The sequence below is a fragment of the Eleutherodactylus coqui genome, chromosome 2 (assembly GCF_035609145.1).
Source record: "Eleutherodactylus coqui strain aEleCoq1 chromosome 2, aEleCoq1.hap1, whole genome shotgun sequence".
NCBI lineage: Eukaryota > Metazoa > Chordata > Amphibia > Anura > Eleutherodactylidae > Eleutherodactylus > Eleutherodactylus coqui.
The window spans coordinates 184,762,280-184,779,432 of NC_089838.1; the positions used below are offsets into that span (position 1 = coordinate 184,762,280).

At 46.6% G+C, this 17,153-nt stretch overlaps 1 protein-coding gene across 2 annotated transcripts in view; it reads right to left on the reverse strand.

Annotated features, from left to right (window-relative positions):
- Positions 1-4,185, reverse strand: part of PRPF18 (pre-mRNA processing factor 18) — a 39,454-nt gene extending 35,269 nt beyond the window's left edge. For both annotated transcript variants that reach the window (XM_066592031.1, XM_066592030.1), the window contains exon 1: positions 4,042-4,185. In XM_066592031.1, the coding sequence (XP_066448128.1) occupies positions 4,042-4,107 (66 nt within the window). In that variant the 5' untranslated portion in view covers positions 4,108-4,185. The remainder of the gene's footprint in view (positions 1-4,041) is intronic.
- Between the last annotated feature and the right edge of the window lie 12,968 nt (positions 4,186-17,153).

The window sequence follows — 17,153 nt, forward strand, 5'->3', positions numbered from 1 at the left end:
GGACAGTATACAGCCGGCTCCCGCGGCATATACTGGTGTCTACACACTGGACGGTATACGGCCGTCTCCTCCCGCAATATATACTAGTGCCTACACACTGGACAGTATACAGCCGGCTCCCGCGGCATATACTGGTGTCTACACACTGGACGGTATACAGCCGCCTCCCGCGGCATATACTGGTGTCTACACACTGGACGGTATACGGCCGTCTCCTCCCGCAATATATACTAGTGCCTACACACTGGACGGTATACAGCCGTCTCCTCCCGCAGTATATACTAGTGCCTACACACTGGACAGTATACAGCCGTCTCCTCCCGCAGTATATACTAGTGCCTACACACTGGACAGTATACAGCCGTCTCCTCCCGCAGTATATACTAGTGCCTACACACTGGACAGTATACAGCCGTCTCCTCCCGCAGTATATACTAGTGCCTACACACTGGACAGTATACAGCCGTCTCCTCCCGCAGTATATACTAGTGCCTACACACTGGACAGTATACAGCCGTCTCCTGCAGTATATACTAGTGCCTACACACTGGACAGTATACAGCCATCTCCTGCAGTATATACTAGTGCCTACACACTGGACAGTATACAGCCATCTCCTGCAGTATATACTAGTGCCTACACACTGGACAGTATACAGCCGGCTCCTGCAGTATATACTGGTGTCTACACACTGGACAGTATACAGCCATCTCCTGCAGTATATACTGGTGTCTGCACACTGGACAGTATACAGCTGTCTCCTCCCGTAGTATATACTAGTGCCTACACACTGGACAGTATACAGCCGTCTCCTCCCGCAGTATATACTAGTGCCTACACACTGGACAGTATACAGCAGTCTCCTGCAGTATATACTAGTGCCTACACACTGGACAGTATACAGCCATCTCCTGCAGTATATACTAGTGCCTACACACTGGACAGTATACAGCCATCTCCTGCAGTATATACTAGTGCCTACATACTGGACATTATACAGCCGTCTCCTCCCGCAGTATATACTAGTGCCTACACACTGGACAGTATACAGCCGTCTCCTGCAGTATATACTAGTGCCTACACACTGGACAGTATACAGCCATCTCCTGCAGTATATACTAGTGCCTACACACTGGACAGTATACAGCCGTCTCCTGCAGTATATACTGGTGTCCGCACACTGGACAGTATACAGCCGTCTCCTGCAGTATATACTAGTGCCTACACACTGGACAGTATACAGCCGTCTCCTGCAGTATATACTAGTGCCTACACACTGGACAGTATACAGCCATCTCCTGCAGTATATACTGGTGCCTACACACTGGACAGTATACAGCCATCTCCTGCAGTATATACTGGTGCCTACACACTGGACAGTATACAGCCGTCTCCTGCAGTATATACTAGTGCCTACACACTGGACAGTATACAGCCGTCTCCTGCAGTATATACTAGTGCCTACACACTGGACAGTATACAGCCATCTCCTGCAGTATATACTGGTGCCTACACACTGGACAGTATACAGCCGGCTCCTGCAGTATATACTGGTGCCTACACACTGGACAGTATACAGCCGGCTCCTGCAGTATATACTGGTGCCTACACACTGGACAGTATACAGCCGTCTCCTGCAGTATATACTAGTGCCTACACACTGGACAGTATACAGCCGTCTCCTGCAGTATATACTAGTGCCTACACACTGGACAGTATACAGCCATCTCCTGCAGTATATACTAGTGCCTACACACTGGACAGTATACAGCCGGCTCCTGCAGTATATACTGGTGTCTACACACTGGACAGTATACAGCCATCTCCTGCAGTATATACTGGTGTCTGCACACTGGACAGTATACAGCTGTCTCCTCCCGTAGTATATACTAGTGCCTACACACTGGACAGTATACAGCCGTCTCCTCCCGCAGTATATACTAGTGCCTACACACTGGACAGTATACAGCAGTCTCCTGCAGTATATACTAGTGCCTACACACTGGACAGTATACAGCCGTCTCCTGCAGTATATACTAGTGCCTACACACTGGACAGTATACAGCCGTCTCCTCCCGCAGTATATACTAGTGCCTACACACTGGACAGTATACAGCCGTCTCCTGCAGTATATACTAGTGCCTACACACTGGACAGTATACAGCCATCTCCTGCAGTATATACTAGTGCCTACACACTGGACAGTATACAGCCGTCTCCTGCAGTATATACTGGTGTCCGCACACTGGACAGTATACAGCCGTCTCCTGCAGTATATACTAGTGCCTACACACTGGACAGTATACAGCCGTCTCCTGCAGTATATACTAGTGCCTACACACTGGACAGTATACAGCCATCTCCTGCAGTATATACTGGTGCCTACACACTGGACAGTATACAGCCGTCTCCTGCAGTATATACTGGTGCCTACACACTGGACAGTATACAGCCGTCTCCTGCAGTATATACTAGTGCCTACACACTGGACAGTATACAGCCGTCTCCTGCAGTATATACTAGTGCCTACAAACTGGACAGTATACAGCCATCTCCTGCAGTATATACTGGTGCCTACACACTGGACAGTATACAGCCGGCTCCTGCAGTATATACTGGTGCCTACACACTGGACAGTATACAGCCGGCTCCTGCAGTATATACTGGTGCCTACACACTGGACAGTATACAGCCGTCTCCTGCAGTATATACTGGTGCCTACACACTGGACAGTATACAGCCGTCTCCTGCAGTATATACTGGTGCCTACACACTGGACAGTATACAGCCGTCTCCTGCAGTATATACTGGTGCCTACACACTGGACAGTATACAGCCGTCTCCTGCAGTATATACTAGTGCCTACACACTGGACAGTATACAGCCGTCTCCTGCAGTATATACTAGTGCCTACACACTGGACAGTATACAGCCGTCTCCTGCAGTATATACTAGTGCCTACACACTGGACAGTATACAGCCGTCTCCTGCAGTATATACTAGTGCCTACACACTGGACAGTATACAGCCGTCTCCTGCAGTATATACTGGTGCCTACACACTGGACAGTATACAGCCGTCTCCTGCAGTATATACTGGTGTCTGCACACTGGACAGTATACAGCTGGCTCCTGCAGTATATACTGGTGTCTACACACTGGACAGTATACAGCCGTCTCCTGCAGTATATACTAGTGCCTACACACTGGACGGTATACAGCCGTCTCCTGCAGTATATACTGGTGTCTGCACACTGGACAGTATACAGCCATCTCCTGCAGTATATACTAGTGCCTACACACTGGACGGTATACAGCCGTCTCCTGCAGTATATACTGGTGTCTGCACACTGGACAGTATACAGCCGGCTCCTGCAGTATATACTAGTGCCTACACACTGGACAGTATACAGCCATCTCCTGCAGTATATACTAGTGCCTACACACTGGACAGTATACAGCCATCTCCTGCAGTATATACTGGTGTCTACACACTGGACTGTATACAGCCGTCTCCTCCCGCAGTATATACTAGTGCCCACACACTGGACAGTATACAGCCATCTCCTCCCGCAGTATATACTGGTGTCTACACACTGGACAGTATACAGCCGTCTCCTGCAGTATATACTAGTGCCTACACACTGGACGGTATACAGCCGGCTCCTGCAGTATATACTGGTGTCTGCACACTGGACAGTATACAGCCGTCTCCTGCAGTATATACTGGTGCCTACACACTGGACAGTATACAGCCGTCTCCCGCAGTATATACTGGTGTCTGCACACTGGACAGTATACAGCCGTCTCCCGCAGTATATACTGGTGTCTGCACACTGGACAGTATACAGCCGGCTCCTGCAGTATATACTAGTGCCTACACACTGGACAGTATACAGCAGGCTCCTGCAGTATATACTGGTGTCTGCACACTGGACAGTATACAGCCGTCTCCTGCAGTATATACTAGTGCCTACACACTGGACGGTATACAGCCGGCTCCTGCAGTATATACTGGTGTCTATCAGCCGCAGCCTCTCACCCCCAGCAGCTCCTTCTCCTCCAGCTGCTTTCTCTTCCGCGCTATCTCAGCCTTCAGGATGTCCATGTTTACACTGCGGGCCTCCCACAGTAATGGCTACATGCTATACTCAGGAAGGACCTGCTGACGTCAGGTCATGTGATGCTATCAGGTCACATGACTCTAGCGGGGGCGGGCTGTGAGCACTAGAGTGTGTACGGAGCTCTAGAGCAGATGCGGAGTGCCCGGGGAGGTGCAGGGCTGCCCATAGACTGGAGGGGCCCTGTCTAGGTGTGTCGGCTAGCAGTGTGGGGTCATGGGAGGCACATGTGGGGTCATGGGAGGCACATGTGGGGTATGCAGGGGATGAACCCTACAGCTCAGTAGAAGGAAACGCTATATTGCTGGTTCTCACAAAAGATTATCTCCTTATAGACTCTATTAATTTTGCCGTAATTGGACTGATCCGCAGAGTACAGGTGACACATTATTTGTGAGCAGTGCAAAATGTAAAATAAAACATGCAGATATGCTGTTTATTTACTGTTCATCCCATACAGTTATTAACCCCTTAGTGACCTGCTTGTTTTACACCCTAATGACCAGGCAATGGTTTTTAATTTTACCTCATTCTGGACCAGAAGCCATAAAATTTTTTTCATTGGTCCAGCTGCTGTAGAGTCCAGTGATGCGCAGGCTGCTTCTTCAGTGTAGACACTTGTAGCCGTACATGTGTGTTCACTTGGAATCATGTCCCAGGAACCAATGACAAAAAGAATCATACTGCTTTAGGGCTTCTGCACACGGGCAGATTGAGTTGCTGGAATCTTGGACTGACGGCTGCCCCCAGATTCCTCAGCAAATACCGGCATAACCTCCTCTGGAGACCCGCTGCTTCCTGCAAACGAGCAGAAATTTCCGCTTGCGGCAGAAAAACCACAGCATGCTCCGTTCTGTGCGGATTTCTGCATGGACAGCTTCCATTGAAGTCAATGGAAGCCTTCTTTCCCGTGGCCATTCCGCAGTAAGCACTGCATTAAGCTGCCTGTCGACGGACGATGATCCATGGGCGATAAATCGCCCGCAGATCATGGCGATTCTCAGCTCGCAGGATTTAAATCGCAGCATCTGGCGGTTGCCGGAATTCTCCGTGGTCAGCCTATCTATCAGATAAGCTCACCTCGGAGACCTGTCAGCGTTTCCCCCTTCTACCCCGCGGCGGAATATTGCTAGCGATATTCCGCCTCGGCCGTGGACAAGGGGGCCTTAGGGTCGCGGGATCCGTGTCATCGCCTAGCGACGACACGGCATAATCTGTACTGCACATGCTGGTACTCCCACAGTGCAGATACAGTGAAGGAAATAAGTATTTGATCCCTTGCTGATTTTCTAAGTTTGCCCACTGTCAAAGACATGAACAGTCTATAATTTTTAGGGTAGGTTAATGTTAAGAGTGAGAGATAGAATATCCAAAAAAAAAAAAAAAATCCCGAAAATCACATTGTCTAAATGATATATATTTATTTGCATTTTGCACAGAGAAATAAATATTTGATCCCTCTGCAAACAAGACAATACTTGGTGGTAAAACCCTTGTTGCCTAGCACAGCAGTCAGATATTTTTGGTAGTTGATGCTGAGGTTTGCGCACATATCAGAAGGAACTTTGGTCCACTCCTCCTATGCAGATCATCTCTAAATCTTTAAGATTTCGAGGCTGTCACTTGGCAACTCTGATCTTCAGCTCCCTCCATAAGTTTTCTATGGGATTAAGGTCTGGAGACTGGCTAGGCCACTCCATGTCCTTAATGTGCTTTTTCTTGAGCCACTCCTTTGTTGCCTCGGCTGTATGTTTTGGGTCATTGTCATGCTGGAAGACCCAGCCACGACCCATTTTTAATGTCCTGGTGGAGAGAGGTTGTCACTCAGGATTTTACGGTACATGGTTCCATCCATTCTCCCATTGATGCGGTAAAGTAGTCCTATGCCCTTAGCAGAGAAACACCCCTAAAACATAATGTTTCCATGTCCATTCTTGACAGTGGGGACGGTGTACTTTGGGTCATAGGCAGCATTTCTCTTCCTCCAAACATAGCAAGTTGAGTTAATTAAAAAGAGCTCTATTTATGTCTCATCTGACCACAGAACCTTCTCCCAATCACTCTCAGAATCATCCAAACTTCAGACGGGCTGCACATGTGCCTTCTTGAGCAGGGGGACCTTGCGGGCACTGCAGGATTTTAATTCATTACGGTGTAATGTATTACCAATGGTTTTCCTGGTGACTGTGGTCCCAGCTGCCTTGAGAACATTAACAAGTTTCCCCCGTGTAGTTCTAGTCTGATCTCTCACGTTCCTCATGATCAAGCATACCCCACGAGGTGAGATTTTGCATGGAGCCCCAGATCGATGCCGATTGACAGTCATTTTGTATGTCTTCCATTTTCTTACTATTGCACCAACAGTTGTCTCCTTCTCACCCAGCGTCTTACTTATGGTTTTGTAGTCCATTCCAGCCTTCTGCAGGTCTATGATCTTGTCCCTGACATTCTTAGAAAGCTCTTTGGTCTTGCCCATGTTGTAGAGGTTAGAGTCTGACTGATTAATTGAGTCTGTTGACAGGAGTCTTTGAGGCTGCATTCAGACGAACGTATATCGGCTCGGTTTTCACGCCGAGCCGATATATGTTGTCCTCGCGTGCAGGGGGGGGGGAGGATGGAAGAGCCAGGAGCAGGAACTGAGCTCCCGCCCCCTCTCCGCCCCTCTGCACTATTTGCAATGGGGAAAGGTGGGTCGGGGGTGGGGCTAAGTTACGAGAATTAGCCCCGGCCCGCCTCTCCCCATTGCAAATAGTGCAGAGGGGCGGAGAGGAGGTAGAGAGGGGGCGGGAGCTCAGTTCCTGCTCCTGGCTCTTCCATCCTCCCCCCCCCCCTGCACACGAGGACAACATATATCGGCTCGGCGTGAAAACCGAGCCGATATACGTTCGTGGGAATGCACCCTTACACAGGTGACCATTTAAGACAGCTGTCTTTAATGCAGGTAACGAGTTGATTAGGAGCGTCTAACTGGTCTGGAGAAGCCTGAACTCTTAGGCCTCATGTCCACGGGGAAAATCGGGCCCGCTACGGATTCTACATGTAGAATCTGCAGCGGGTCCCTCCTGCCCCGCGGACATGAGGGCTGAAAATACAAATAAATGACAATAAACTCACCTCCCATCCGCTCCGTTTCTTCTCTTCGCGGCGGCGTCATCTTCTCTCGTCGCGGCCGGATCTTCATTCTTCGGCTCGGCGGATGTGCACGATGACGTCGGTGACGTGCCCCGCGCATGCGCTGGGTCGAAGCAAAATGATCCGGCCGCGGCTGAGAGAGGATGGCGCGGCGCCGAAGAGAAGAACCGGAGCGGGTAAGTAAAATGTGATTTTTATGTCCCGCGGATCCGGACGGCTTCCATAGGCTTCAATAGAAGCCCGCGGGAGCCGTCCCCGCGGGAGACCCGCATGAAAATGGAGCATGGTCCAGATTTTTTCATGCTCCATTTTTTTTAAAATCACTTTTATTGACGATCCGCGGGTATTTATCTACCCGCGGGTGGTCAATGCATCCCTATGGGGTGCGGATCCGCGCGCGGGAGAAGAGTTAAAATCCGCTGCGGATTTTAATTCTTCTTTTCCCCGTGGACATGAGCCCTTAATGGTTGGTAGGGGATCAAATGCTTATTTCTCTGTGCAAAATGCAAATAAATATATAGAATTTAGACAATGTGATTTTCTGGATTTTTTTTTTGATATTCTATCTCTCACTGTTAAAATTAACCTACCCTAAAAATTATAGACTGTTCATGTCTTTGACAGTGGGCAAACTTACAAAATCAGCAAGGGATCAAATACTTATTTCCTTCACTGTAAAGAAGAATCCAGACAGGTAAGCAGGGTCACCAGCCAGGCACAGGGTTGGATCCCGCACGCCGAATCTGACCCTGTTGTGTGCAGGAGGCTTTATGCAAGCCACACAAAGACATTCCTTCGTTAGTTAAAAACAAACTGGTTACATTTCACGACAGCATTTGACTGGGCTCACACTAATGGGTTGGATTCCAGCGGTGAGCCCGGCTGGTGACCGTGCATACCGCCACATAATGTTCTGTGTATGACAGTGTACTCATGCAGCAGTCATGTGCAGTACATCATTTTTTTTTTGTTTAGGTTTCCTGCTCTGCTGCTTAGCATTGACACGTGTACCCGCAGTCCATACGCAATTACATAGCATATGGGCTACGGGTATTACTATCTACTCGTATGAGACGCACCCTTACACAGGCACAATAACTCTTTAACCCTATAATTGCTGCCTCATCTCCTGCCCTAAAATGGGTATATTTCTGCCCTCCTTTTTACAACACCCACCATCTTTCTTGCATTAACTCTTTCATATCCAAATTCCCACTACCACATTTTCCCCTTTGATGCTCAAAATCTCTACAGAGCCTCATTTTGGTCTAGGGGTCTATAGTTAGTTACACCTCCCCCCCCCCACCCCATCCCGTCCCAAACAAATCATTAGAGTTCCATCCATTCCAGGTCTGAACCGGGACATGTGTTATCTTTTGCATCCTATCTGTAATTTCTGCAATTGCTTTCCCTTCATCATCAATCTGGAAAATGCAATTTGTAACATTAAATTTGCTACCTACACCTCCTTCAGATGTTAACAGATAATCTAAACCCAAGCAGTTCTGATATATTGCAGACTGTATCTGATTATTCTGTTTTGCAAGTATCTTTAAAACATTTACAGTCTCATTGGTTATAATTTCTACCACTGCCTGCAATCTAATTATACGATTCAGCATATATATGGGGTGTTGATCTGTAAACACTGGAACTCCCAATGATTCTCCTTGTCTCAGAGGCAGGAGAAAGAATGAAGGCCTTGTAGTACCCAAGACACATGAGCCCTGCCACATTTTTGGCAGTATGGTGTAAGCCTTTCTTCCGCATATCCAGTACAGTTTCGGGGGAACTTCCCATTTGATGTCTATTAGAATCATTGTAGGCGCTCGCTATCTTACTGAACTTTTGAAAAGCAGAATGGGTTCAGTTGGGTATGATTTGGAGCTTCCCACCAACGGGTCCCCTCTGTACCCTTGTGTACCATCTGACCTATACATGTCGATTTCCCTATGGAGACTTTGTATTTGCTCCCATTTCTAGAAATACAGTATTTACCAGAAGTAGGCAAAACCCATTCAGTCTTTCTTCTTTTTAGCAACCCTCTCTGACTAAATGTTACATCAAGATCTAATTCTTTCGCTTCTCATGGCCATTGATTCCTCATATTAGTTTCTCCACAAACATAGCACGAAATGACATTCATAGTATGTGCTATATTCTCCGCCAGTTCCAAAAACATATTTCTAACAGTGGTGAAGAGAGGAACCTCTTTCTGCATTTCTTCATACAAAGAATGAAACACATTACACTGCCATATTACAAATGTAAGAGCAATGCCAGTTATACATACATATGTACTTATCCACACAAATATGACTCTGCTCTATCTGGATTGTTCCAAATTATCAATTCCAACCCTCCAATCTTACTATACAGAACAAAACTGCTACTAAAAGTCCGTTTGAGAGGTGTATGGTCTCTCACTTCTGCCATACTAAGCAGCAGGTTCCCTACCTTAGAATTTGAATCCCCACTTGTTCAGTTGACCAATTGTTTTCGTATATAATTTCTGTGCCTCTGACGAGTTCCTATACATCGGGGTTACAGCCTGAATCTTTAGAAGAGTGTTTTCTCACTATGAAGCAAATAGCTCCTTGGTGCTCAAGTGGATCTTCTCTCCCAGTCAATCAGGCTTGAAACCTACGAGATAGCAGGAGGTGAAATCGTCCTTTCAGACCTTCTGAATCCCGGACGAGCCCCCAAGAATGTTGTAGAGTCCAATGATACCCAGGCTGTTTCTTCAGAATGCATTGACAAAGTCCCCCCAAAAATAGTTTTGCCAGCAGCACTCAATACATAAACGGATAAATAAGGACATCCGAGTCCATATGCAGCATCACTAATAGGAGTCAGAGCTTATGGCTCACAACTACAGTCCGCAGTATACAAAAAATGTCTGTGACAGCATATAAGGTGCAACAAAAAGATTCTTACTTTATTCCTCCATACAAGCAACATTTCGACCCCTAGAGGTCTTTATCAAGCTTTACACATATCAAGACAAACAGACAGTGTTATATACAAATAAATACTTAGTCCACCACCAATCAGTTTTAAAACCATGTGTGTCACATCTTCCCATGATACATCCATTCCTTAACACTCACTGTGCTAAGTTAGTATATGTAAATCAAGTTATGCATTCTACACTTACCATTGACTCCATGTGGCCCTATCTCCTGTCAGTGTCGAATTCCAGAATACTGCACCTGCACGAGAACTAACTTCCTCTTGCGTCACTTAGTGAAAGAGCACAGCGCCGGGGCTGTGAGGAAAAACCACGGGTGTTAGAGCGCATGGGTTCATTGCCTTTCGCGATGTTTGTAGCGTGACTAGCATCCTCAGCTTCGGCTACGCTACTCGGAGCAGACAGCGTCCCTATTTCCCGGAGCTTCTTATTCTAGTTTCAGGCACCTATCTAATGGTTAAATATCCAACTCATACAGATCTCATTCACCTAGTTGCCGTGTCTGTAATATTCACATCAGCCTCTTTATTCTATTATAAGGTGTATATTGGCGTTTCATGTCATTCTATATTGTGTTATAAACTATACTCTCCAGTCTGATGTTTTATTTTCCACCTCAATAAAGAAGTGTACTTCAGTCTAATTAGTTGTCTTATACCATATTCTAAAATGCATATTGCAGTATTTCACATTACACTGTGTATGCAAATACGGAATGTAAACTATATCATACTGTGTGCTAAATTATCGTAAATATGTATGTACCGAGACCTGCAAATCATCACACTCTATCTTAAAGATCACAGTCAATGTTCCTTCAATAATCTCCCCATCCCTAATTTGTAAAGAAACCTTTCTGTCCATGATAGTTTATATCTTAATCATTCTTCTAAACCCTACCATGCCCTCAACACAGGGGAGGGAAAGAGGGGGCGGGAGGGGGGGGAGAACCAAGGGGAAAGAGCAGTACCTCTGAGGAGAGATAACAGACATCATAAAACTGTCACATTCCTCAGCTCAGTGGACTGATTAAGTATTTATCTTTTTGCTAAGATTGTCTGGTGTTATTTTAAGTTTCAAATTTCTGTGTGTAAACATTTATTTAAATCAAAAGGGTTGTCCCCCCTCCCCTCTGCATCAGTATGTTATACTTGTGCCCCATCCAAACCAGTTTCATCAGCCTGATGAAGAGTCGATAGAAGAACCCGAAAGCTTGTTGTAACATCATGTATTTTGTTAGCCATTAAAAGGTATCATATCTACAAAATTACTTGGTTTCTCTTACTGAGAACAATCACACTTTTAGACGCTGAAATTAGACGGAGCCATGGAGACGGGGACGCCAGCAACGGAGTAGGTAAGTGAATAACTTCTGTATGGCTCATATTTAATGCACGATGTATATTACAAAGTGCATTAATATGGCCATACAGAAGTGTATAACCCCACTTGCTTTCGTGAGACAACCCCTTTAATTCATTTCCGTTCTGTTTGGTTTCCAGTTTTTTCTTTTAAAAAAGCAAAGCTCTAACACGGATGGGAATGGGGCTTCACTGTGTGGTATCAATAATATGTGAACTGTACTCTTTGGGTCAATACGATTAGGACAATAGCCAAGTTATACGTTTCCTTAGTTTTTTTTTTTACTTTGGCACAATAAAAAACATCTGCTTAAAAAATAAAAAATAATTATTTTTGCATTGTGGCTTTCCATGACTCTTAACTTTTTCATTTATTTTACCAAATAAGCTCTGCGGTTATCCGAGATTTTAAAATTGATGGCCTATCCTGATGCCATTAATATCTGATCGGTGGTAGGTTGACCTGCGGCATCCCCACAATCAGCTGTTTGAAAGTTCTGTGGTGCCCATGCAAGTTCTGTGGTTCCTTCAATTTTTACATTGGTCCAGCAAGCCGTTCATACACCGAATATTTGATACAAAAAGTATGTCATTCTGAGTACAAACTAGAATGGGGCAACACTGCACTACTGATAATGGCCACTACACAAAGTACAGCTTTCTGGGTACAAATAGAATCGTAACAAGATGCAGACAGTTGATTGGCAGAGGTGCCGGAAGTCAGTTCCCCACTGATCAGATATTGATGGCCTATCCTGCAAACTTATTGAATCCAGCACCACTTCGCCCTACCAGTCTTTGTTTACAAGGCTGCAGTGATAAAAATATGTATAAGTGTATCTGGGTGCTGGAGCAGTGGCAGAATCAACCCAGGTTTGCCAACCATCCAGAAATTCCTGGTCAGTCTGTAAAAATGGGGTACTGTTTTCCAGTGTCCATGAAAAAAAAAATAGATGTGTCTGTAGCTTCTTTTTTTTCAGGCTGCTGGTACTTCAGCAGATTATGACTATAACACTCACCATTTTACAGCTCATAGTAAATGCTGGTAATTAGTTCATATCAATATCTGACCTATAAACATGTATTACTTTTATTGTTACGGACGGCGCGTGTTGGCCCACCGTGTCAACCAGCCGGCTTAGACCAGAACTGATGTGGTTGTCAGCTGATCCCGATGGACAGGGTACTGGAGCAAGGCACTGTGAAACAGACAGACCTATGAGCAGGGACTAGAGCTAAGATACACCTAGTACAAACTAGAACAGAAGACACCAAACTGGAAATATAAAATGGGAAAACTCGCCCTAGGTTAAACGGGAAAATGGGAAGACCCATGTCTAGAAGCGGCACAGGCATTCTTACGAGAACGGCCCACGGTCTTCACCTCAAGACTAACTCTCCCTATCAGGACACAGGAGAGGTGTACTGGACACAGGACACACCGCAGTACACACTTAACACAGACCGGGACTGATGCAAGGACTGGAAGGAAATGAACAAATGCACAAAGACAAAAGCACGAGGCAAAGAACATGCAGTATTGTCAAAAAAAGAGACCAAGTTGGGTGACTGACACAACACACACCAACACTGAGGCAATGAGGGAGGATTCTCAGCATAGCTAAATAGGGAGGCAATTGCCCGTGCCCCACAGCTGACCTAGGAGTACTGGAGAAAATAACCCCTGCATTGATGGAGAGAAGTGCGCAGCAGTTCAAGTTACAGAGAAAACAGGACGATGCCTGCATCTGCCAGAAAGAGCAGGAGGCAGGCAAGTCTGAGAAGCGAGCCTAATACTTTATCAATATGGTTTTCCAATGTGCATAATAAATGTTGGTTGTCTGTGATTTTTGGATAAGTTGTCCAGAAAAAGAGAAAAATTCAGATTGATATGCTTTAATCAACATGTAAGTAACACTTTATCTTGCACCATCCAACTCCGTTGTCCAGTCTTGATTAGCCTCCTTAAGTACAAAACTATGCCTCAAAGGCATGACCTAATAGGCTTATATCCATGGCAGGCCCCAGGCTTCCATAGCAGCGGATCAGCATTCAGCGATTGTGTCACGGGGGCACCAATATATGGGGTTGGGATGTTGGCCTTGCACCAATCTAAAATTGATGGCCTATCTTAAGAATAGGACATCAATATTGTAGTTCATGATAACCCCCTTTAGGGCTCCTACTCACTTGTGTTTTTTTAACGCGAATGCGTCCCTATGGGCAGCTTGATTTGCGGATCTCGCGTGGTTCCTACTTACTCTGAAATGTACTTACCAGGTCATCCCCCGCTTACCCTCACTCACTTTTCCATAGTTTGAGTTACATATGCTATGACGTTTTCGTCCACTGTCCATGCGAGTGGCAGTTATCTACCGACCCCAGGTGCTCCTCGCCTGTTTCTGGACCACTTTGCCCCTTAGCTCCCCCATTTCCTATCCTGCAAGATTCCAGCCCTCATATTAGGTAACTTTAAAATCCCCACTAATGACCCCATCTGCCTCTGAGCTTCTATCGCTCACCTCCTTCCTTTGGTCTCTCACAACTCACTGCCTCTCCCACTCATATGGATGGCAATACTCTGGATCTGGTCTTCCTTGGTCTCTGCTCTGCCTCCCACTTCTCTAATTCCCCTCTCCCGCTCTCTGACCACAACCTCCTTTCTTTCTCTGTCAAGCTTCCTAGTATTTCCCCAGACCCTCCTACCTACCGTACATACAGGAAACCTCAGGCAGTTCATACCCAATACTACAGTCCTCTTTGTCCCTTATCTTTCTCCTCTCCTGCCCCAACCTGGCTGCCGCACATTACAACACCACTCTCAAATGTGCCCTGGATGAAGCGGCACCCCCAGTGACCCAAGCCATAAGTTGCAGAGCTCGGCAACCCTGGTTCATGCTTCCAACGCGTTTCATCCGGCAGTGCTTGAGAAGTGCTGAACGGCTACGGAGGAAGTGGCAAACGTCCGCAGACTTTCTCCATTACAAATTCATGCTCAGAACCTACAACCTAGCCCTCCACCATGCCAAACAAGTCTACTTCACCTCTCTCGTCTCCTCACTATCTCACAACCCTAAACGTCTCTTTGATACCTTTAACTCCCTTCTCAGCCCTAAACCGCAGCCCCCAGTGACGGATCTCAGTGCCAAAGAGCTGGCTGCTTACTTCAAAAAGAAAATAATTGAAATCCGGCAGGAAATAACTTCCCAATGTCAGACTAGCCCTGATCCTAGTCTTGTTAGTAACACCCCCTCACTGTGTGTACTCAAACTGCTCGTCCTACCACCTGTGCTAGTGACCTTCACACCCCTCTCCCCAGTGGTTATCTCCAATCTCACCACTATTTTCAACCTTTTTCTGACCTCTGGCATTTTCCCCTCCTCTTTCAAACACGCCATCATATCCCCACTAATAAAGAAACCGACTCTAGACTTGACTGATGCTGCCAACTACCGACCCATCTCCAATCTCCCCTTCATCTCCAAACAATTAGAACGCCTGGTTTAATTCCGCCTTATAAGCCATCTATCAGAAAACTCTCTTCTCGACCCCCTACACTCTGGTTTCCGACCCCAACACTCAACAGAAACCGCCTTTACAAAGGTATCAAACGACCTCCTGACAGCCAGATCGAGGGGTGACTACTCTCTATGGATCCTCTTCGATCTCTCTACAGCATTTGAGACTGTTGACCACAAACTCCTCAGTATGCTTCGCTCCATCGGCCTAAAGGACACTGCCCTCTCCTGCTTCTCTTCCTACCTATCTGACCGCTCATTCAGGGTCTTCTTTGCTGACTCTACCCCTCCCCTCTTCCCCTTGCTGTTGGGGTCCCCCAGGGCTTGGTTATTGGCCCCCTCCTTTTCTCCATCTACACAGCCCCTATTGGACAAACCATCAGGAGTTTTGGCCTACAATACCACCTGTACGCTGACGACACCCAGCTATATACCTCTTCTGTGACATCTCTGCACCTTTCCACCAAAACATCACCGTCTGTCCGCTGTCTCTATCACTATGTCCTCTCTCTACCTAAAACTGAACCTCTGAAAAACTGACCTACTGGTATTTCCGCCCTCTACTAACCGACTTCATCCTGACATCTCCATCTCAGCACGCCCGCTGCCTTGAGGTCATATTCGACTTTGATCTCTCTTTTACCCCCCATATCCAATCTGTGGCCCAAACATGTCAGCTGCACCTCAAGAACATCGCAAGAATCCGCCCTTTTCTCACCATGGACACGCTAAAAACACTCACTATTGCCTTCATCCACTCTTGGCTTGATTATTGCAACTCGCTGCTGATAGGCCTCCCCTGCTCCAGACTCTACCCCCTCCAATCCATCCTGATTGCAGCAGCCAGGCTCATCTTCCCATCCAGACGCTACTCAAACGCCTCTGCCCTGTGCCGGTCACTGCACTGGCTGCCCGTCAAATACAGAACTCAATTTAAACTCTCTACCTTCATCCATACAACTTTCCATAGCATTGCACCGTCCTACATTGCCTCCCTCATCTCAATCCACCACCCAGCCCATGCCCTATGCTCTGCTAATAAAATCAGACTGAGTGCCACATTAATTCGAACCTCTCATTCCCACCTCCAAGACTTCTCCAGAGCAGCACCAGTCCTCTGGAATGTGCTACCCAAAACTATCCGTGCAATCCCTGATTCACAGATTTCAGGCGTGCTCTAAAAACGCACCTCTTCAGGGAGGCATACCATATACCCTAAATCAAACCCCTCTGTACTCCGCCTGAAAACGTGCTCCCTGTCTGCAACCCCTGCTAGCTGCCATCAACCGCCCCCAGCAGTCACACTGATTCAGCCACCATATGACTGAATGTCTGACCATTGTTTATGTGTATAGCATCCCACACTCTCCACCTCGCCATACTGTGCACATCTCCAGCCCCTTTACCTTCTGTATCAACTCATTATTTGCAGTATGTAAGCTCATTGGAGCAGGACTCTCACCCCTATTGTTTTCATCAACTGATTACTATGTAACAGTGGTGTTTGTATTTTTGTCTTTCTGTATCCCCCTTTTTTTTTGTAAGCGCTGCGGAATATGTTTGGCACTATATAAATAAAGATTATTATTATTAATTGCATTTCTGATTGTATTAATCTCTTCCAGGCTTAAATGAACAAGAAAGAGCCTAGGTTTCCAGTTTTCCAGTTCCTTCCAGGACTGAACATTTTTTAATGCAGAAATGCTGCAGAATTTGGCACGAAAACTACCGCTGCAGACACTGCGCAGCAATTTCACCATGCTACAGATATGCTGCCACGTGCAGAGTGGCCTCAGTAGTAATAGTGACCCACACAGTGACCTCAGTAGTAATAGGGTCCCCCACAGTGGCCTCAGTAGTAACAGTGACCCCCACAGTGACTTCAGTAGTAATAGTGACCCCCATAGTGGCCTCAGTAGTAATAGTGTCCCACAGAGTGGCCTCAGTAGTAACAGTGCCCCCCACAGTCGCCTCAGTAGTAACAGTGCCCCCCACAGTGGCCTCAGTAGTAACAGTGCCCCCCACAGTGGCCTTAGTAGTAATAGTAACCC